This window comes from Electrophorus electricus, chromosome 16, assembly GCF_041902795.1.
Source record: "Electrophorus electricus isolate QZ-2024a chromosome 16, ASM4190279v1, whole genome shotgun sequence".
Classification (NCBI taxonomy): Eukaryota; Metazoa; Chordata; class Actinopteri; order Gymnotiformes; family Gymnotidae; genus Electrophorus; species Electrophorus electricus.
This window is the reverse complement of record NC_137512.1, coordinates 13494896-13518092: the sequence shown is the minus strand read 5'-3', so window position 1 is coordinate 13518092 and position 23197 is coordinate 13494896. Positions and strand designations below refer to the sequence as shown.

The following is a 23197-nucleotide window of genomic DNA, read 5'->3' as shown; positions in this document are numbered from 1 at the left end:
TGGTGGTATTGTTGCGTCATCTAGTGACCAATCATTGTAATTGCATAAAATGGTAATGATTATTCTGAGCGTTGATATAGTTTCTAACCAAACTATATTATTGAGTATTGTTGACCCAGTCCTAAAGCTGATATCATGCAATGTTTATAGGACACTTTTGAAGTCATTAGATACACTTATTTCGTAGGCCCAAAAATAACTTAAAGTAATAGCTAAATTCTTCCTTAGGTTAAAAATTGGCCCTCAAATTGGCTGGTATGTTATAGAAAATGCATTGTAGTGCACTATACTGTTTATTCGCTGAACAGCATTATAAATAAAACAACCACACTTTCTATCCAAATTTACTTTCTTCGACGACGGGAAGATTGGCCAATCCTAAGGAATTTAGCGGACACTGCGCATGTTCCTGGATAGCTTGATGGCGATGTAGCGCTGTGAGATCGGAATTCACTTCAGATGTAGGCTATTTCAGGCAAGGAGGTTGCAGAATGAACCAAAAAGAGAAATTGACGGAATAAAGAGTCTATCAGAGGTGGATTAAAATTGGTTCTAGTTCTCATACTGCTTATAATCACATGCGAGGTCCGTTGTGCCCATCGTCTCCGCGCCGGCAGTATTGCGGTAGGCTATGAATATTTCCTAATAGTCATCTAAACAGCGACGTGTTTTGGATCCGTTTAATTTCTACAATCCCTCCGTATAGTGACTGATTTAGCCGACGCCATAAATATGGCCTTTTCCTTATAATTTTCTTAACTTTTGTTTCTACCCACCACACATATAGATAGATAGATAGATAGATAGATAGATAGATAGATAGATAGATAGATAGATAGATAGATCTGTGCAAGTAAGATCGAAAGTCTTAATAATTCCCTGACGCGTGAAGGTTCTTCGTGAAACCGGTTGCGGTTTGGTTAACTTACAACACATAGAAAGGGTACCTGTATTTATACGAGTTTATAAGGTGCGGCGCAAAACAGTACGCGTTAGTTTTAATGCGTTGCGAGCAGCTGAATTGCACCAGGATGTTGTAGTCCATAAGAGCAGAATGAAATGGGAGTACGTGGCACTACTGTATTATATGAGACCGTCGAAATCTTTGCTATTTGCAGTCTGAAAACGTTCTTTAATTGGCTTTGTCACGTAAGCACTCATAATGTAGACTCTAGTGTCGTTCGAGTAGTTAACATCTGCGGTACAAAAACTTAAAAGCTTGCTTGAAGTACTTTGTCTTGCCGGTGGGCCACATGATCTGATCTACGTGGTCTTTTGCATGCTAGCGCATTAGCTTTTTTGGTGCCTGTTTTTCAAAATATCATAATACAGAAATACTATTCTAGGATATTTAAATAGGCTACTCAGGTCTATTTAATAGTTAAGAAATCGTTCCTCAGACATAAATGAAGGTTATATTGGTCAAACACTGCCACCCAACCTGCTGTGCAACACAGCCATAGTCAGTCATATTGTTAGGGATTAGTACATTATGACAATGTTTTGTCATATCTCCAAGGTAAGGTTTTGCTATGTTGTTAGGGATTAGTAGCCCCACATGTGACAACTAGGCCATTCACAGATTTAATAAAAGGATGGAGGTTTATGTGTGCTGGAGAAGGCCCAAAGTATGTGCCAAAAACGAACTAACAGCACTTGAGGGATGCTAAGAACTATTTCTGTTCTGTCTTAGACTTGTCTTGTTAGATAATACTTTGGTTCTGGGCGTGATGAAGGTTTTATCACCGATGAGAGACAAGGGAGGAAAGGGAGTGGTCACATCGAGATTCCCAATTTCAGCATCTTTTGTCTGGGAAGGGTTCAGTTTCCTCTGTGCCCCACACCCCATCACCTTTTCAAAAGCTGGCCTGATGCAGGACACCCCAAGGGGCTTTTCCCACTCAGTATCTCATTGAGATATGCTGGCTTCATTTTTTCCGAGGCTTTTTTGTACCGCAGATGTATCGCAACACAGAGTTTCTCAGGCAAGGTAACCCAGGGCAGTAGGTGCTGTGCATGTGACGCCTCCTGTTGGTAGAACATGGCCCCAGAAACCACCAGTGAATGCTGTGGACTGGGAGGGATCGTGGGGCCCGGGCCTGTCAGGGCCTCAGCTCAGAAAGCAGGGACAGGTGACCAGGGCTGGAGGAGCCAGGTGGGTGGGGTGGGGGGTTATGTGGGACAGGCGAGCAGGGCTTAGGGGTTGGGGAGTGAGTTTGGGGGGGGGGGGGGTTGCTCCATGCAGGAACAGCTGCTGAACATAGGGGAGTGGAAGGAGTCAGCAGCCACACATGTCAAAGAGTCATTGTGCGGCACAGGGGCCCTTAGCCAAGGGGTGCCTGGCACTGACAGGGCTCTTCACCCTCAGTCCCAGAGCAGGATCTGTCCACTTATCATCGCTTATTAGAGAGAGAGGAGAGAGAGAGAGAGAGAGAGAGAGAGAGTCACATGATTGAATAAGTGTAAAAATATAAAGCACCAGTTGATGAATGATCGGTATGTTAATGAGCCTTATAACAAATCACACACCTTTTTTTATGTGCTTTGATCATCCTGACCGGTGACTGTGTTTTTTCTTTGATGAATGATTGACCAAACGTAAATCATTTTGGTCAAAATAATTCGTCACATTAAGGTTTCACCAAGGTATTTTACTGTATCACAAAATACACTGCAATCGCACTATGTAGCAGTTTAGTAATAATACAATATTATCTTCACATCCTGCAAGGCTTTTGAAATTCTAGTTTTTATAATAAAGAATAATTAAAATTGGCTTCATGGTCACCTCAATGTTAATTAGGCTATATTCAATAAAGGAAAAGGCCATTTTTTAAAAATGAAAATGCAAAACAGTTAATGTGGCATATGATATGGAAAATGGTATCGATATGTAATTGACATGTTTTCCTTATTAAATGGTAAATAAAATATAGGTCAATAACATTATTAACTCATAGTAGAGAGAGAGAAAACCATCTTCAGTCAGTGATGCTATTTTGTGAGTTTTTCCTCTCTCTTTCAGAAATTACTCTCTCTCTCTCTCTGTCTTTCTCTCATCTGACATAATGGAGGCCAGTTCTCATAGCATGATACCATGTAGGGGAAATATTTGTGGTCTGAAGACCTCTCCCTGCAGCTCCCTATGAAGGGGCAGGTTGTTCCATGCCGTCTTTCTGGCATAGCGCTGCACTTTGTGTTGCATGCCTTCCTCATGTTTCCTGTTTACAGCCAGGGCTGCATTTGTGCGGAGGAGTACAGGGTTGTTGACCCCAGATGGGAAAAGCAAGTGCAGAGAGAGCACCATGCCATGCATGATCCATCTACTCATTTTAGGCCAGAGGCCTGAGTGCCTTTGGCTTGACCAGTTGATGCACAGAGATTGTGCAGAGGTAAAAGAAAATGTCCAGATATGACGGGAAGAAGTCATCTTTGTTTTCCAAGTTTTCTCAGTCTCAGTTTCATGGTTGGATTTGGTTCAGTTCCTTTTTAAGATATGCAACATTGTGCTGGAAGGACCTCACTGGTAGTAAATTGCTCATTTTGAAATCATTGTCAGAGGAACCACAAATATGTTAGGCATTCAGTAAAATAAATCTTCCCTTGTAAAACAATTTTCATACCAATATGCTTTCTAACAGGAATTTTAAATAGTACTTCTAGGTATCAGCATTCATCCCTGTATTCTAGTTCATTGGTATGTTTGATTCTAACCTACTGTACTGTAATAGGATATATTCTATGAGTAAATGACAAAGCACTTTTGTAAGTCGCTCTGGATAAGAGCGTCTGCTACATGCCGTAAATGTAAACTTACCAATCTTTAGTTCAGTGGATGGCTCTGCTCCTTCAACACAACCAAGTTGCAACATTAATGTTTTTTTTTAAGGCATCTTATTTATTTTCAACATTGTTCCATAGGAGTTGCTGTCAATGAAAGCTCTCTTCAGCTATGATGACAGATCAGCACCTCCCACTTCTGGAGGCCACACCCATGTTGGCTGAGGTGCCCTTCCTCCCTCACATGCTCAGTGGGGACTGCATGCAGCAGGTGAGCGTTCCACATTAGAATGAAAGCACCATGTCTTAACAACTGAATTCCCAACGAGGGAGCTGTATTTTATTTTTAAACAATGACTTGCTTGAAATACAGACTCAAAGAAACAGTTGCTTACTGTTAGGTCAATCACTATCGCTGATCCAAGCTTAAGGAATTTTAGCCTTAGAATTGCAAAACTTGGAAGTTTTACAAAAAAAGAAAAACGTTGTCCCAAAATGCTTAGGTATTTTTGCAGCTAAAACAAGGTAAACAAGACACTGACAGGTAAGAAAGTCCCATGAAAGGCCTCGCAACCACTAACATCAAAGCAGCCCTGAAACACTAGACATTGGGATTTGCCAGAGTGATGGCAGGTGCTAAAATGGCTGTATCAGTGGGTGTTATTGGTATGGGGAAGCGTAGTTACTATGCAATGCATAAATCTGCAGATTTGTTCAGTGTGTGTGAGTTCATGCAGTGAGTTTGCATTTTTAGTCATGCTAGAGGAGCCGGATGGATGGTTGGCTGTGTGGTGTAATGCATTTGTCACACATTTCCTGTTACACCTTTGGCGTCATTGCTCACCAAGTTTGCTGCTCCAACTTGAAATTGCACTTTTATCCCATTTTACTATATCTAATTTTCCAGAATTTTTCTATCAGTGGTTCTTAAGTAGTAAACAGCAACAATTTAGAGCTTTAAATGAGGCTATTTGCTGTTAGGTTTTCTTTAAAACCACTGGGAGTCCATTTGTGGTAGCACTCTTTCATAGTGAAGTACCTTACCTTATCATGGCCACTTTTTTATTGAATGCAGACAAGGAGATATGGATATTACAAACAAGTCAAGTTTATTTACATTCAGAGATATAAGTGAGATATGAGAGAATAGTGACATTACTTTTAGAACTATGAAGTTTAGCCACTCGTGTCTATTAAATAGCTAATATGGATGCCAGAGGTATGCATGGTATTGTTTGTGAGTTTTTTAACTTGCACTGAAATGTAGTAAAGGTTGTAGCGTGGTGCTAATATAAGGTATTCTGTTATTCTGAGGTGGGCTGTTCACTCAACTGATAATGAATTTTCCATAGGTAATATTAATTGCTAACTGCTCATTTGAAAGTACAGCCTAGACTTAGGAATGGTAAGGATGCAGTGGTAAGGAAAAAATTTACATGATAATAAGTATCAGGCAGCCCTGATTGAGGAGCATATATTTGTTGTTTATAGGCTCTTGGTTGTTAGCAAAAAACGTTTGCAAATCTGAGGGCACTTATTTGGAAAGTGTCCATTCAAAAAAGTATATTGTGTTGCATTGGCTAACACCTGGATGCTCTATTGTTTTACTCTATTCTACACTTGGCTTCTAACAGTAATACTCTTCCATCCCACTGGACATTAGGCAACTTAACACTAGGAAGGACAATATGGCAATTAATTTACTAGTGCTTGACCTCTGTCTTTTAAGATAAACATTAACATGTGTCTGCTAATTATTAAAACAACATTAGTTCTGTCATTCACTGGCAGGACTCACTAAAAGCCTAAAGGTTGGAATGTTAGGATAGTGTGTAGACTCTTGGGTGAGTGATTTTTTTTACATTACCTGAGGGCCATCTGTGTGTGTGCGGGGAAGAGGGTTCGGGCCCCGTGAGGAGGATGAACGCTGGGGCAGAACTCTTTGAACAAGGCTCTGGGTTTTGGAGTTAGCCAAGCCCCAAGGAGAGGAGAGACACGTCTGCATTCCTGATGGCCACACTCTGCCAGCAACATTTCCAGTAAGAGGAGGCAAAGAGAACGGGGGAGGGGCAGGAGGCATACACATCCGGAACTCAATCCTGATAGTTTTCGTGTGTGTGTGTGTGTGTGTGTGTGTGTGTGTGTGTGTGTGTGTGTGTGTGTGTGTGTGTGTGTGTGTGTGAGACATGCATGCTTGTCCCTGATTGTGTTTTTCACATTAACATTTGAATGTAAAGCATTAAGGAGATGTCCGGTTATTTTGCCATGTATAACATAGCTGCGTAATTGCATTTTGTTTCTATAGAACTTTGGGAAGGGGTATTATCAGTTTACAGAAAGAAATATATGCCTATGTAAAATAAGATAAAGGTTACAATTTTTAAAAGGAAGTTCTTTGTTGACATTTTGTTGATTCTTTGTTCAGCCCAGCACAAATTCAGTATCATAACACATTGGGATATGTTGTAATGTTAAAGTTTCTACACTATGTATGTTTGCCCAGTTGGTTCTCTCAGTGTAGAAGACTGCTCTCTTACATAGCAACAAAAAGTGAGTCTGCTTTGTTCTTGTATTCATTCACGTCTCCCCCTTAGGAAGAAAGCCACATTCCAAACCTTTTTTCCTGTCGTTTGGCTGGTGGATCAAAGCCTGGTGGGCACTTCCAGGCCACACAAAGAGCAGGAATGAGAGCTTGAGTTAGGCGCACTGCTTTTGAGCAACTTTATCTCCTTGAGAGCCAATGTCAGATTACCCTTGAACAACCTAGGTCACTGCGCCCCATTGCCTTCTGTCACTTGTGAAGGGGGCGGGGGGTTGGTGCGGTCCTGTCACCCCTTTAGATGTAAGACACTGGATTTAACCCCAACACCATGCTAGATACCTTTCTACTGCTGAACCCTTTGGTTAAGTGCATGACTCTTTCTAAATTGTTTTAGAGCAACAACATTGTCATTCCTGTGTGATAATCTGACTCAATACAGACAGTGACCGGACATCCTAGCTCTCATGCATTTTACCAGAGGTTGTTCCTGGGACCAGTCAGTTTTTGGAATTGTGCCAATGTTTGGACATTAGAGGAGGATTTATTTGGAACAACACAGAACTGCAGTGTTGTAGATGAAAAAACAGTGCTGTGGTCGGTGCATACCTACCGACTCATCCTGTTTAAATGTCTGCTGTGCCATGAATTACTGGGTTCTACACCCATGTGGCTGACCTGTCGCAATCGACTTGTCCCCTGTCACTCCCTCCAGTTGATGTTGAAGGAGTGAAAATATTTACTCAGCACTCTCAAGACTGCTTCCTCAGCCTAATCATATTGTGACATTGCTTCTTTTTTTTTTTGTTAGGCCACACATGAGCATGAGGCTTGTAGTTTATGTTTTTGCGTTTTGATTGGACAGCACTCTTCCCAATTCCTGTGTATGATGCATCCTATTGGTTTGAACTCTGAAATTGCAGGTTCCTTGCTTGACTTGTTCTTTAGTTTCTGAGGGAGCTCACACATTTGGGCTTTGTTTTCAGTGTGATTTCTGGTGCACTGGACACGTTCGAATCAAGTTATGTTAATAAAGCCTGCTCTGGCAAACCATGGCATACTCTTGTCAATATTGCTAAGATGGCATGGAACCAATTATTTATTTTTAAGGAGGCAGTGAATTATACAAATCTAGATAGACACAAATAAATATTTCTGCTTCTGCATCTATACCTGCTGATGCTACTTCTGCATGTATACCTGCTCATGCTAATGCCAGTGTTGACTGGTTTAGATGTTAGTTAACTACAGACTAAGATATGTTAAACCAGATTTCTGGAGATTTCAAAAGAGCTAATGTCACTGTCATAAAATCCAAAAACATCCCAATAAAGATGTTGGCCAGCGTTTGTGCACTGTAGTCCTTTCAGAGTCTAGGTATGTAGTTCATTTCTGGTGTCCCACTCTCAGACTTTCTCAAGGCTCATATGGAGTGTTGGAGCAGTATACAGAAGCAGGCTTTTTACAGAAGAATTACAAAAACTAAAACTAAATTCTTTTTTGCTTAAAAATGTAAAGAACGCTTACCATTTATTAAACCTTTTGTAATGTTTGAAATCTCAGGTTTTGCATAGTATTCTCCATTCTGCTTTTAGCATTCATATGAATGGTAATGGAACAAATTAGACAGGTTGGGCAGTTTTGGTCTAAAATAAGTTTAGTTCAGTTAGTGTTAAGGTTAATTAATATTTTAATTAAAGCATAGTCACATTGGCACAATATTTTGGGCTAGTGCTACACTGTTGATATAATACTGGTTCCATGTTTTTAAGAAATAGGATGATACTGCAACAATTATTTGGGTGCCCCAACTCTTCCTCCTACCCCTTTATCTTTTCCCTTCTTTGTTCCCTCCTCCTTCCCTCTCTTCTCATTTCCTAGCCCCGCCTCCGGCTCCAGCTCCCAGGGTTGGCAATGGATTTGGGGGCTGGTCGGGACATTCCGTGCATACCTCGGCCCCTCTTTCACTGTCTGTATCCTGCATTCCTCACATACTGGCCCCCTCCCCTTCCTTGCCCTCTCTCTCGATCTTTTTTTTCCAGCAAACTTATGTTGTCTGTTGCACTGTTGTTTTGTGTTGCACCATAGTCCTGGAGGAACACTGTCTCGTTTTTGTTGTGTACTTGTATATAGCTGAAATGACAATAAAACCTCTTTGAACTTTGAACTTATCTCTTGCTCTCGCCCCTATTCTCTGCCTGATTTCTTTCCCCTGATGTGCTGTAGACGGGCAGTAAGTTTGACTGAGAGAAGCTAACATAAGCAAAATATCAAGTGCTTTCTAAGTTTTCATTTCAGTATCAAAAGCTTTGTTTTGTATTCATGCAATGGAGAGGAACACCACACCCTTCAAAGGAACAGAGTGTTCAAACAGGGACAGCTCTCGCCTCTGTGGCTCACTGCTCTTTCCCCGCATGTCTGGATGGACAGACACGAGTTTGCCAACTTGGGAACCTGGGATACGGATAGCTGGATTTGTGATTGTGCGACATTCAGATAGACATTTCATGAAGCTGTGCGTCACTGTATACCACTAATTTAAGTCATAACCAAAATTCTGTGTTTTAACACCTGCTTGGAGTTCATTTTCTGTATATACACACCTGACTTTGAATCACCAAACGCTTGCTTTCATGCAAAACTGACCCCCTTTTTATATCCTAGATAGGGTGTTAAGGCTTTAAGGAGACAAGCCAAATAAATGTGCTGAAGTACAAAGCCATTGTTCTGTTTATCATGCTCTGTTGAAGAAATTGCTAATTTTTCTTCATTGAAGGTATGCATATAAGGTAGGCTCATCTCTGTGCAAAACAAGTGTAATACATGCAATACAGGTAGTGACAGAATACTTAAAAAATGCAGTCTCATCAAACAATGTGGAGAGAATATAACTCTCTCCAGCAACGTAAGCCGTTATGATGCTCTTGGTGTATGTTGGCTATGGTTGAGGCCAAAAACATATGGTTTGGAGTAGCACACATTTCTGGCTGGGTGCGAAGCAAAGCATGGCGTGTGATCTTCGTTTTTATTTTTCTTTATATTGCTAATCACACATGGTTGATTTGCTTGATTTGACCAGTCTGTTTGCTGGATTTGTAATATTTTTTTTTTACAACCTGTCCAGATGATCTTTGTGCAGGTGAATCCAGGAGAGACATTCACTATACGCACAGAGGATGGCCACTTTCAGTGCATTACAGGTAAAGGCATGTGGATTTGCACACAAACACACACACACACACACACACACATACAGCCACATAAACAGTGATGCATAACGTTACATGCTGGATTTTTCCAGGCCCAGCGCAGGTGCCCATGGTCTCTCCTAATGGCACCATGCCTCCCATTTTTGTGCCTCCAGGTTACATTTCTCAGGTATTGTCCATCCTTCCCTTTCCTATCTCTTTCTATAATAAACAGCTGTTTGTTTTTCTTGGGTTGCTAATGGCTTAAGGCCCCCTCCATTTCAGCCACGGCAAGAACTTTGTTGTATCCTCGCATGCCGCTACAGGTGGTGGAGGAGAACGGCATGCGGAAAGTGCTAATTCTACCCCACAGTATGGAGTTCCACCCTTCTTTGAGTCCTTTCCCACAGTATGCGCCACTATACAGCCCACCACACCCGTCCGTGCTGCACCACCCACACATCTACCCCGCCGAGCTCAGCCCACGCTACATCCACCAGCTGCCTGCTGTCCCCATCTACACTGATCAGGGTGAGAGCCCAGCCATCGGGAAAGAGGTGTCTGTTACTGTGCTGTAGCTGGTGATGCTAAGTGTGTGTGTGTGTATGTGTGTGTGTGTGTGTGTGTGTGTGTGTGTGTGGCTGGCACATCACACACCTAGATGTAATGTGCCACAATATGTCAGTACCTGTTTGTGAGGACCATTTGGTGAAAGTGCAGGAGGAGATGCAACAGATGCTGAAGGGTGGGCATGGGAGCGGGGCCAGGGCAGCCCCACTCATCCACAGTGGACCTGGGCCATTCAGTAAAGGGGGCCAGGTTGCCATAAACAACGGCCTCGGAAAGAGCCATGCAGGCTCTGCCCCCTCACCCACACCTCCACAACACTCTGGCCGGACCAGAGCCACACCTCCAACCGACTGTAACATTAAAGGTGAGTTATTTCGCACACATAGACATACATGCACACATGCATGCAGTTGTAGACTGTGATTGGCCACTGGCACAGTTCTTTGTTGTTTTGTCTGTGCCCCATCATATGTGGCTACAATGTAAAAGTGACTCCTTGTTATTGCTACAGACCCAGAAGAGGAAATGAGGCGAGTGCAGGAGCTGCTGTCCACCGTATGCAAACCGGCAGTGAGTGTTCATGCTGCCCTACCTGTGCAGCTGACCTGTCCGATTTCAAGCGTTTAACTCAATTTGTTTCCTTTTCTCTCTCTCACTTCTTCCCTCCTTCTCTTGCTACCATCTAGGTGAGTGAAGTCACGTCCCACTCAGTGGTCCTGTCCTGGTGCTCACCGCTCACCAAGGAGACAGAAGAGGATGCGGGCTCGTCCACATGCGCACACACTGGCTTGCTGCTCAGTTACGAGCTGGCCTTGTCTCAGAGTGGCACAGAGGGAGACTTCACACTTGTGTACCAGTGAGCGCTGGCCTTGCCTTTTCCACATACACATTTTACACACATGCACACACACACACACAATCACAAAACATTGTGGTATGTATTCAAGCTGTTTAACTTCACATACTTGATTTTACTCATCATTGAAGACCTCAAATTACCTCACACTAAGGCTTCAGTGGTTATGTTCATTATGTAAGTCAAGTTTAGTCTGTTGGAAACCAATAGATTTAGTTTGTAACCATGGAAACCCATTAGTCTTAGTCTGTATCATTACTTAATTGTTCCAGAGGGAAGGACACTACTTATACAGTGGAAGACCTCAGATCTGACACAACCTATTACGCTAGGTAAGCTGCACTCACCTTTGTACTCACCTGTGCAGTTCACGATAGGTGTGGGCATGCCACTGTGACCCCCCCCCCCCCCACTTTTTTTTGTGTGCATGCGGAAGGGTGTGTGTGGCTTGCAGCCTGGTGAAGGGAGTCTCTTCTGAAACGGTAACTTTCACCACACTGTACGGAGTACCGGACATCCCCGCCACCCCACGCCTCATCCATCGCACCAAGAGCTCCATAAGCCTTCAGTGGCGGGTATTGGTGTCATACTCTCTCTGCTTTGATGTTCCTTTGCATACCCTGTTGAGTACTCAGTAACCTAGACCCGAATTGTTTTGTTTGGTTATCTTATCACATAATACACACCAGCTCATGATTTCTTCACCTTTGTACACACCAGTCGCCCAACGACAATGGCTCCAAAGTCACTGGGTTTTGCCTGGAATACCATGAGGTGAGGGGGCAGCTCCCATTCTCTCCAACCTAATGACCTTTGTTGCATTGGAATAGTCCTGGGCTCATCTGTACTGTGCACTGTGTCCGCAGGGAGAACAGAGGGCATTTAAGGAGGTTTACAGTGGCCTTGCCAAGCAGTACAAAGTCATGAGACTCATGCCTTCAACAAAATACGCCTTCCGACTTGCTGCTAAAAACAATGTAGGAATGAGGTGGGTGGCCTTTGTGCAGCTCAGTCAGATGTCCGCAGTGACCTCTCCTACTTTCAGTAGTCTTGTCTATTGGATTATCCTTGGATATGTTTCAGAATGTAGTATGTGATGCTTAAAGACGCACATTCCAAATTAGATGCGGTGCTCAAGTAAATGGAGATAATCTTGCGGTGTGTGTGTTCATGTGTATCCATGCGTGTGTACTTCTGTGTGTATTGCCTCCAGTGCCTTTAGTGCTGTTCTGAACTGCTGTACGGCTTCCTGCACTGCCTCTCCGCCTGCCCCGCCATCTGCCGCTCGGCTCAAGGAGGCAGGAGCAATGTGGCTGAGTCTGGAGTGGAGCGCCCCTTGTGGACCAGCCAGCCAAGACACACTCTCATACATTGTGGAGATGGAGGAGATTGGATCGGTGAGTAAGCAAAAAGTATATGAGTGCTGGCTGAGATCACTGCTTGGTCCAGTGAAGTCATTTTTGAGACATACAAGTTGGGAATGTATCTATGGTGTGTATCTGTCAGATTTTTTAAAATTTGAATTTTTATTTTATTTTATGTGTTTTACTTATTTTCAAATGCACTCATACTGACTGGACTACCAACTTGTGTATTTCAAAAGAATGCTATAAATAGATGAATAAAGCAAGATTTACATTTGTTATAAAATGCAAACTGACATCATTTTTCAAATACCCACACAATAAAATGCCAAAATATTCATCTTCATAAATGAAACAGAAGAAAATTAAGTTGTGGGTCAAAGACTGAAACCACTATTCGAACAGATCAGATGACGTGTGTGCAGTATTTGACCCTGGCTCTAGAATCCCTAAACCTGATGCCCACGTGTGGCTTTCCCTGGGCGGTATCCACAGCCGCTGCTTGGAAGATGCAGATTTTCGAGGCTCCACATGTTTTCCCTACACTCTCCCAACATCTCTGCGAACCACTGACCACAACCCTGCTCCTCGACAGTAGCTACTTAAAGGAACAAAATAACCCTGTTGTGAAAACGTGTTTGTGCAGAGACCAGCATCACAGTGACCTCACCGTGTTCAAAACACTTCGGAGCCAGTTAGATGACATTATTGGGATGTGTTTTTGTTTTGTTTTTTCCCCTGTCCAGAGTTGTGGCTTTCAGCTGAAGCACAGAGGAGAGGAGCTGTCTTGCACTGTGAGGGAGCTGAGGAGGTTCACTGCCTATCGATTCAGGGTGAGTTGTCATTAGCCGCTGACAGAGCCTAGCCTAACTCTTCGGCTGAGCGCAAATTACAAAGCACAGGAAAATAAAGAGGCATCCCTTTAGCTCAGCTCAGATTTTACATGCTTATGTGCTTTATACGTTCTATTGGCACACCTGCAAGCATAGGTTTGTGCCTCACACAGTGGCGCGAGCCTGCTTGCCGAGGATGGACCTTGGGTCTCATGTGTGCCTTCACATACAAACTTCACAGGTGGTGGCAGCCAACTCAGAAGGCCACAGCCAACCCAGCGTTGCGGTGGAGTACAGGACCCAGGCAGAGAAGCCTGGCAGGCCAGACCCACCAGTCCTGCATGTCCCTGCTGAGCCACACAGGCTACACACTGTCTGGGGTAAGATGCTGTGCCCTAGGGCCCCACTCTGCTTCATGCAACACTGCATGATGTGGACACATACTATATTCAGCCCAGGCCTTTGCTCCTGAAAGCCTTCATTGAGATTTGTGTTAGGTTTGCAGTGTTTTTTACAGATCATTTTTAAGAGTCTTCAAAAGAAGAAAATCTCATGTCAAATCGGGCTACCAAAAATGACATCTTTTTATCCATAGTGGCCAATTGCCTCTCATGGCTTCTTTGCATGAATTTCAGAGGCCCCAGAGGATGATGGGGGCTCCCCAGTTACTACCTATGTACTGGAACTTAGTCATAGTGGTAAGACATGTTTTCTGCTTATGCATCAAATCAAACCTACTCTAAGTAATCACAGACTAGAATCAAGATGCCAGTTTTGACATTAAAGTGCAGTATTGTTGATGTTCCTGTGTGCGTGCATGCGTGTGCAGGAGACAAGTGGGACATTGTATATCGTGGGCCTCTAAGACAATATGTATGTGAGGGCTTGCAGGAAGGAACATGGTACAGACTGCGAGTGTACTGCCAGAGTCAGGGAGGGAAGAGTCAGGTAAGGCCAGAAGGCAAGTGCACTGTGTATTTATGGAATCCTGCCAGTTATGATGTCACGGGAGTGCTCATTTTATCCTCAGGTAAGGTGTATCTCCGCTTTGTCTTCCACAGGTATCAGAGAGCCTGTCTGTCATGACAGCACCTCTGCCTCCTGGACCATGCCAAGCATTACACACCACAGGGAGAGCCACGTCCTCAGAGATTCCACTCTCTTGGGGTGAGTGCCAATAATTGTAACTTGCACTTTAAACTTGTAAGCTTGTATGATGTTTTACAGACTATGGTCTACTGGTGTTCTATGCTCATTGCCTTAGTACTATACAACATTTGCAAATACATGGGCATCTATCCAATTATCCATGATGGGTTCACAATTTCCCTTTACTATCACAGCATGCAGACCACTAGTACAACTTAAAACAGAGTTAAGGCTGGACTGCCTCTATGTCCTTTCCAGATCCTCCAGTGTGGGATGGTGGGGCAGCAGTGTCCCAGTACTGTGTGGAGATAGCCCATTCAGCAGAGGGGTCTCAGGAGCAGGTGTTCCAGGGCACAGACGCCCATTGCACCGTGGGCCAGCTGCTGCCTGGCAGAACCTACCTCTTCTGGGTGAAGGCCTCCAACTCAGCAGGGGTAAGCTCAGACTAACCTTGTTAACATTATTCATGGTACTAGTCAGCAGATCTGGGAGTGTTTGTTAATATGACGGGTTTTTCAGGGTTCCAGTATTCATCCACATGTTAGGCTTTTTGGGGGGATGCTGGGTGGGAATGTAAGGGGCAAAGGCCATCATATGTAGCCCTTCTGTCAGTATAGGTTAGAACGACCTTGTGTTTTCCTCTGCAGTGGGGTCCTGCATCAGAAATGTGTCAGGCCTGCACCACACCTGGAGTTCCAGAGCAGTGCAATGCCCCGCAGCTAGTGCTGACCACATCCACCAGTGTCCTGGCTACCTGGGAGGTGAGCAGGCAACCAGGCTTAATTGAACTTCTGCAGCAGCCCCAGGGAACCAGAGGAACTAACCATTTCTCTAATGTTTCTCTAGTCATCCTAAATGCATTTTTTCCTCCCTTTTTGCAGACCCCTGTGTGCAACGGGGCAGAGGTGTGCATGTTCAGGATGGCATGGGGGGTAGAGGAAAGCGCCCTAGAGTTACTGTACTCTGGCCCCTTCTCCCAGCATGAAGTGCGAGACTTGCAGCCGGCCACGTACTACTACTGCAAAGTGCAGGTAGGAGCAACAAGCCAAATGGCACCCTCTGCCCACCCACACCAGCTAGGGCATAGGAAGCATGGATGAGTGTATTAATGCATAATACAGTGACTAACAGCAGCCAATGTCCCATAACACTGTTCTCTCTGGACATGCAGGCAGTCAATGTTATTGGGGCAGGCCTCTTCAGTAGGGTTGCCATTGTAACCACCCCGGCCTCAGTACCAGCTGCTGTGGAGCACATTGAGGAGGTGGAGGAGGAGCCTCTCGGTGGTGTCATGGCTGCGACATCTCTGGCTCTGCAGTGGAAAGAGCCTCAGTGCCACGGGGCAGATATTACTGGCTATAATATAGACATTGGGGAAGAGCTCCCTCTGTGTGTAGGCAGGACCAATTACCATATACTGGAAAATCTACAGCCAGATACCACATACAGGTAAGACCAGAAAGTAAACAAGCACATTTCCAAAGTTCACACATTTTACTCCACTGCTGCGCTCCCTTCATTGGCTCCCTGTAGCTGCATGCATCAGATTTAAAACCTTGATGCTTGCCTACAAAGCCAAAAATGGACCAGCCCCTTCATACATGAGGTCATTGGTCAAAGCCCGATCCGTACCTCGAGTACTTCGAACCTCAAGTACGGCTCAGCTTGAAATAGCGTGTTTCAGGCCTCATGGAAGACAAGCATCGAGTCCATTTTCTGTCCTGGCTCAAAGATGGTGGAATGAACTCCCACTTGCTGTCCGGACAGCAGAGTCCCTTGCAGTCTTTAAACGCAGACTGAAGACCCATCTATTTGCAGAATATTTAAAGGACAACTGACACTGCTCCCATATTGACTGACTAAATTAGTACTTATTGTAGGGTATTGTTTGTTGTTTATGTTTAACAAAGTCTAGCACTCATTGTTTATAGCACTTATCATTGTTTAAGATAGACCTTATGTATTTTGTACTTCTAGGTATCACCATTCATCCCTGTATTCTACAGTATTCTAGTACATTGGTATGTTTGATTCTAACCTACTGTACTGTACTAGGATATATGAGTAAATGACAAAGCACTTTTGTAAGTTGCTCTGGATAAGAGTGTCACCCTGGCTTGTGTGTGTGTGTGTGTGTGTGTAACACAACACCACTCATACTTCCCACTAGCAGCTTATGTTTGTATTGTTTTTACTTTTGCATTATGTCCCAGTCTGATTTATTTGATGATGTAGCTCATAGTCTTTTTGTGCACTCGCATTTTCCCCTGGGCATCAGTAAAGTACATTTGTTTGGCCATTTCCCTGTGCCTCAGGATACGAGTACAGGCGGTGAATGACGTGGGGGCCGGCCCCTTCAGCTCCACGCTTAGGCTCCAGACAGCGCCCGCACCCCCGGAGCCGCCGCTGCTGGAGTGTGTGGTGGCAGGACCACAGAGCCTGAAGTTGAAGTGGGGAGAGAGCCCTGGCGGGTCCCAGAGCAGCCGCAGCACGCACTACTGTCTGCAAGTGCAGGCTGCCTCAGACAGGTACCCACCTAGTCACCAGCCTGCTCGCTACCAGTGGGCCTGTAGCTCGTCTGGTAGAGCAGGTAGTGTAAAGTGCTAGAAAGGAAATGGGTTTGACTCCCAGAGATCGCATATGCTGTTATGTTGAGGTATATGTTAGTCGTGCTTGATAAGAGTGTCTACTACATGTTGCTAAAGTTTGCTACTGTCAAGTAGACTCATGACAACAGGGCTGCCAGACAAAATAAACATGATTCCAATGAATCCATAGCTCATGAGGATGTCAAAGGAAATGCTTCCATGCATTTTGAAGTTAATTATTTGAGGACCTATATAGGCTGTGTAGTCCAAATACTGCAATCTCTCAGTATGTCCTAATGCTTAAATTATGAGCTATGAATATGGTTGGTAGAAACAGCAACCATTGTAGATTAACGTTTTTCAGTCTAATTGCATTCCACCACATGGTGTCGCTCTCGCTACATATCAAAAGTCTTTAAAGCCCTTCAGATATATTTGAAAAATTAAATACATCCATTGGTAAACCTTGTTTTAAGAAGTGCTATAAATAATTATTAGCATTATTATAATAAATAAATTGAATAAATAAATGTAATTGTACCTCACAACATTATGGTGGTTGCAGAGTGAACATATTTTTGTGTCCCAGGCCGGTGTGCATCTATAGCGGCCCCTGCCGCACATTTAAAGTGCAGAGACTGTGTGAAGCCACAGCATACTGCTTCAGCATCCAGGCTCACAGCGAGTCTGGCCCAGGTCCTCTTTCGCCGCCCTACACCTTCAGCACCACCCGCTCACCTCCATTGCAGCTCAGAGGTAAGCCGCCGGAAGCTGTTTCACTACCCGGCCACATTTGCCATGCCCCACAAACCGCTGATGGTGCTCTTCTCTTTCGCTGTTCACAGCCCCAAAGTTGGAGTCCGTCGAGGGGAATAAGCACATGGTCACGTGGGAGGCGCTTCAGCCAATGAGAGGAGACCCAATCGTGTACGCACTACAGCTTCTCAGGGGGCGGGAGATGGAACAGGTAGGGAGGGTAGGCGTAGAAACCCATCATTTACCTTTACATTTGTGACATTCAGCAGATGCTCTTATACAGAAAGCCTTAGAAAAGTGCTTCACTTGTGTAATCAAAGTAGCCTTAGCTAGCATAAGGTAGCACAAGTCCAAAATACCTTTGACTGAGATTTCTAAAACCAAATGTCAGTGTTGAAAGAATAAGAGCTAGAGTGGAATTTTACAAAATACAGTACAATTCAAGAGCAATTACTAAACAAGACAAATATAACTGTAAATAACTGATAATTTTAGTGCCTGATTAGGTTTAACCATCACTAGAGGGTCTTTCCAAAAAATTTAAAGAACAAAATTTTGGAATGTAAGTCCAATGTTCTCTACTGGCATCCACAGGGATTTGAATCGTGGACAAATATGTAATCTACACAGCAGACAAAACACCCTACATGAAAATTAAGTCCTTTTGTGATTTATTAATTATAGAACCAGATGAATAAGTCTGCATATTCACAATCTATACTCAAGCCATTAAGGTATCCATAAGAATTTGATTTGAGGAAAAATATGTAATGTAACGTACTGTACATAGTAGGCAACCCATCCTGAAAAGTAACAAAATCATTTCACAATTTATAAATAATTAACTTTTTGCTAAACAAACTCAAACCCATCACTACTGATTCATTACCGTTCACTAGTGATGTACTTTTCACTTCACTGCCATCCTGGTAACAAGCATCACCATTGTTGTCTCACCTCCTCTCTTTTCTAGCTTTACAAGGGCCCAGCGACGTCATACGCGTGGGTGGGGCAGGCTGGGGGTGGTGCATGCCATTTGCGTGTCTGTGCCATCCGCCAGGCCCAGGACGGCACCGAACTTTGGGGTCCTTGGAGCCTCGTTGTGCCTGTGCCCATTACTGAGGTGCCCAATGAAGCCCCACCCCCTGGTGGCTGCCCTCGCCCACACACTGAGAGGGGCTGGCCACTCGCTGACGAGTCCTTCGCCACCGCACTGCTTCTCTGCTTCGTCGTGCTGGCTGTATTCTTCGCAGTGCTTCTCCAGTACCTGGTCATCGAGAGGCAGTGAGGGGGAGGGTGGAAGGGGGAGGCAGGAGAGAGGGAGGGGGCGGGGCCTATCAGGGCATAACTGGCCTCGTCACGCACGGTCACAATAACTAGCCCACATAAACTCTGGTTTGCCAAGACCATACTGAGAACAATGACCTTAATCTGTCATTAGAATTTCTGCATGGAAGAAACAGATCATTTATATTTGATGTCAGTAGGTACTTAGTTGTGACACAGATCTGTTTTCTGTCATGACCAGGGTAAGAAAATGGGACTTTATTGTCTACTGTATTTGCGTATAGATGATTAAATGGTTAATCTGGTGGACAGATTCTATATTTTTATGAAATCAGATAATCTATCTTGATACAGCCCCTAGACAAGGCAAATTCAATGTTTTGATTACCTTGGCTAAAATTTGTCATACAGTAGCCTTCACTGAATGCACAAGGACTTCCTTCCTCATTTGGCAGTTGTGAGAAAAATCTTAACACCCCCATTAATGGTTGCATTTTGAGTTTATTGTTATTTTACAGTAAGTCTTGGTGTTTGAGTGCTTTTTACTGCCTAACAAAAAGATGAGTCTCTTGCCCGTGTCAATGGCAATATTCTTACTTTTATCAGTGAAAGCGAAAAGGGAGATGGTGCCAAAGTTTTCGTAGATACTGTATAGAAAAGAGTGCCCTGGTAAATGACTGGAGTTCAGTGTACTCTGCAGATAAGAAATATTCTCACATTCTTTAGAATGCTTTATATCATAACCACAACATAAATAATATTTCATATACATCAGACATTGGGAGAGCTAGATTGTTTTGCTGTCACCAGTGTGTCCTTATATGTTAGTATACATACATTCTAGTTATGTTCATGTACAAACAAATATGTCAGTATTGGTTGGACAGCCTATATGGATATGCATTTGTTATAAATGTCTCTCTTTTTAGCTCAAACTGAGCATGAATAGTCCCTTTCTGGTCTCAGTGAAGCTTTGGATTAAGAGTTTTATTTTATGATTTTCTCTCATGCTTCATTTTCTCAGTTAGTTGGTAGGGACTTCTCACTGTTGCCTCAACCCTGCTGTCCAGCTTTAGAAATCTGGGAGGGTGGACACCAGCACACTCCGCCTCCAGCGCCAAGGAAGCCGGCCATTTGCCCTCGACTGGCAAGATGGGCATTTTGAGCAGGGAAAGTGAGCTAAGACAAACATGCTTGTTGCGTAGTTTAGCAAGGCTGGATGGGGCAGGATGTGGCCTTCCTCACCTTTTTCGGAGAATGTGACTGTTAGCGTTCTTGACGAGCCCTGACCAGGGACTGCAAAGGGCATAACTGGGATTTGAGCCTTTAAAAATATTCATATATGTAATTTAACAACGTCCTGACAGAGTAATCAGTTTTATTTAGGTCTAACCTTAACACCTTAATCCAGTACTTTAAATTCACTTCAGTTTAAAACACTACATATGTGCCATATAATATGACCATGAAAGTAATACTGTAGTTTTAAGAAGTTAAGTCTTTGATGTTCTGATGCTAGAAGATACTCTTTTAGCCCATGAGATTACATTGGCCTGCAATGATAAATTTATGGAAATTATGATCATTGGACCAGAATGAGTAATTGTAATTGTCAGACTGCCTTATTTGACAAATGTTTTATATGATTTCATATACTCCCCTTTTAACTCTACATTGTCCCCATAGATATAGTGCTTAAAAAAAAATTAACATTTTAAATAGAAAATAGTGCTGGATGAAAAAGACCCAGAATGAAGTGCCTCTATCTGACCAGGGGTCATATGTAACAAATAGGTCACTGTGCGGCTATAGAATCTTTGTATGCCTTTCAACTCTTATTGACTATAATTAAATACTCTCTTCAAGATCAGCTCTCAGTCAGCCAAGCTTGGTGAATTATGTGGTCAGGCCAACATTCAACATCTCCTGCAGGGGGTGCTGGTGTTTCATTAACCTGTTCCAGTAGCTGTGAAATGTCCTTATATAGCTGCTGATGTCCTTTATAGGCCATAAAGAAAGCTTCTACTCTGTAAGTCCTTCTTTCTGGACTCTGAACTGTGTACTCTTTGTCCTTTGTATCTGTTTCATGGTGCAAAGGCCATTCCAGAGTGGCTTTGTATTATTTTAGGTTGAATGCTGCAACTTCAGGCTTAACCATTCGTTTGGTTTTTTTTCATTGTTTTTTTCATCCTTTTCTCACTGAGCTTTGTAACTATGGTATATTGCTTCACTGTGTCAGCCTCTGTCTTCAGGGTTTCATATGACCAATATTGCATTGGGGCATTCATATTTACATGTATTGGATTATATTTCAAATAACTCTAGTTGTATCTCCTTCAGTATAACTGACATATGAATGCCTTATATTTTGTAGCTAATAGAATTCTACTTCATTCAGAATGTCTTCTAGAAGTGCTGGTCTACAACACACATTATTTCTTGTAATTCTTAACTTCTTTATCATGCCAAGAAAAAACAAAACAAAACATTAAACTTGTTACAGACTGGCACATAAGAGGCAATATATACCCATACTATACAAAAGCAGTTTTTATTGATGGAGCATGTCATACAAAGTCCATAATTTAATATGGGATCATTCCTGTCTTTGATGGCAGTTTGGAGTAATTTATTTAACCCCATCATAAGACCAATAGTTTAATATAGCCAGACCCCTGCTTGGGGTCTCAGAATGGGGGATCCTGTTTTAAAAAGTGGCTAATGACCAATATTTGATTAGCCTAGTATTTTTTTTATTATTTTTTTTTTTTAACATTATTTTTTAACATTATTGCTGAATTTGTGGTGACAGTAATGGGCTACATTTCCCTTAAAGCCTCCCAGATTTGGTAGAATTGTACTTCAGAGAAGCTTTGCAAATGGGCATTTTGCCATTTTGTAATATATTAAAATACAAAGAGGACCACTTGGATCTTGATGCAAGTGAAAATGATCACTTCTGCAAGAGATTTAATTATGGTTTACTTACACAGTATATTTAAACCTTTTTTAAAGTTTAAATAAAAAAGATCAATTGATCACTAATTATGCAAATTAATAGTTTAGTTCATGCAAATTATGTGATCATTGCAAAGCATATATGTCACTAATACTACTGTGTCTAAACCAGTCAGACAGATATTGATGAGAGCAGAGCATAAAACCTGAGAATGCATAACCACTAGTTAACTGCAAATTCATTTAACCAACAAAAGAAATGGTAAACATTTTCTAACTGTGTTCACAGTCAGGAATGACACATTGCTCTGATAAATGATGGATTTCACATGAAATGTTCCTTCAAAGCGGCCTAGTTAGTTTTTGTCCAACAGAGGGCGCGGTAGTTCTGAGGAGCCAAGGAGCCTCCTGCATTTGTCACTTGCGTGTCCATTTGACATCAGATTAAAGATTGAAACAGGACTGCTTGCTGATACTAAAGTTTCCTACATACCCAATATTTGGTTACCTATTCTTGCTGAATTAAAGTTTCTTGCTGTAGCTGAAGGGCTCTGTAGACATTTGATTCCCTCTGCACAAGCTTTAAAAGTGTAAACTACTGTATTACTGCTCTCATGGTTTTTCAGTTTCTTGGAAATGTAACCAAAGCTGATACAAAGACTGTTAACAGGCACCGTTGTTACTGTGTATATAGACCTATTGTTTTCCTTTAATTTTGCTACGTTTACTTTTGCTTTAAGTTAAGAATAATGAATGTCATTAAGCATAAAAAGACATAAAGAGGATTATCTTCCGTCTATGTGGCTAGCTGCTAAAATAAGTCCGTGGTTTGTTTGAACGTTTATTTTTACTGTTGTTTTTAGGTCCATAAACTAACTCCCTAACCAGTGTCTCAGTGTTTTAGATTATCTTGGGGGGGAAAAATAGAGAAAAAGATTGGCAACATGGACAAATGCATTCAATATCTTATATTGTATGCCTACCTGTACATGTAATCATCTTGTTAATTTACTTTGAGCTCCAATTCATCTTTTATCATGCCAGTATTTTTAGACCACACTTTTTGATACTGAACATTTTATTTTGAGATACAAAACTTACATTCCAAAAAAAATTATCTGCATCAACATTTTTATTTTTAGAACTTGCATTAAAACTACCATGTACTGTATGTCATAACTGACTTGTAACAATCATAGATAATATATTTAAGTCATTGTATGTATTAACTTTGTGTCTTTTGAGGGGTTTGATTTTTCCTTATTAAAAACATTATATTCGGTGAACCGACACATGTCTACGAAGTATTTATGCGCATATTTTAGTTAG

The 23197-nt window shown here is 42.6% G+C and overlaps 1 protein-coding gene across 4 annotated transcripts; it reads left to right on the top strand.

Annotated features, from left to right (window-relative positions):
- Positions 1-398: 398 nt before the first annotated feature.
- LOC113574173 (fibronectin type-III domain-containing protein 3a-like) lies at positions 399-23158 on the top strand. Of its 4 annotated transcripts, none has more exons than XM_081699526.1 (26): positions 399-624; positions 3922-4051; positions 9444-9519; positions 9621-9697; positions 9834-10038; positions 10169-10441; positions 10589-10647; positions 10764-10933; positions 11206-11265; positions 11388-11508; positions 11654-11707; positions 11800-11921; positions 12147-12330; positions 13044-13130; positions 13372-13510; positions 13766-13828; positions 13960-14078; positions 14192-14297; positions 14538-14713; positions 14927-15040; positions 15161-15310; positions 15451-15728; positions 16595-16807; positions 17457-17623; positions 17713-17843; positions 18597-23158. In XM_081699526.1, exons 2-26 carry the CDS (start codon positions 3953-3955, stop codon positions 18909-18911), a joined length of 3558 nt encoding a protein of 1185 aa, XP_081555652.1. In that variant the 5' UTR covers positions 399-624; positions 3922-3952; the 3' UTR covers positions 18912-23158. The 4 variants fall into 4 exon arrangements, with proteins under 4 accessions (XP_081555652.1, XP_081555651.1, XP_026860692.2 ...); XM_081699525.1 differs by having other exon boundaries at positions 11370-11508; XM_027004891.3 differs by having other exon boundaries at positions 400-624; positions 11370-11508; positions 17713-17834.
- The last annotated feature ends 39 nt before the right edge of the window (positions 23159-23197 follow it).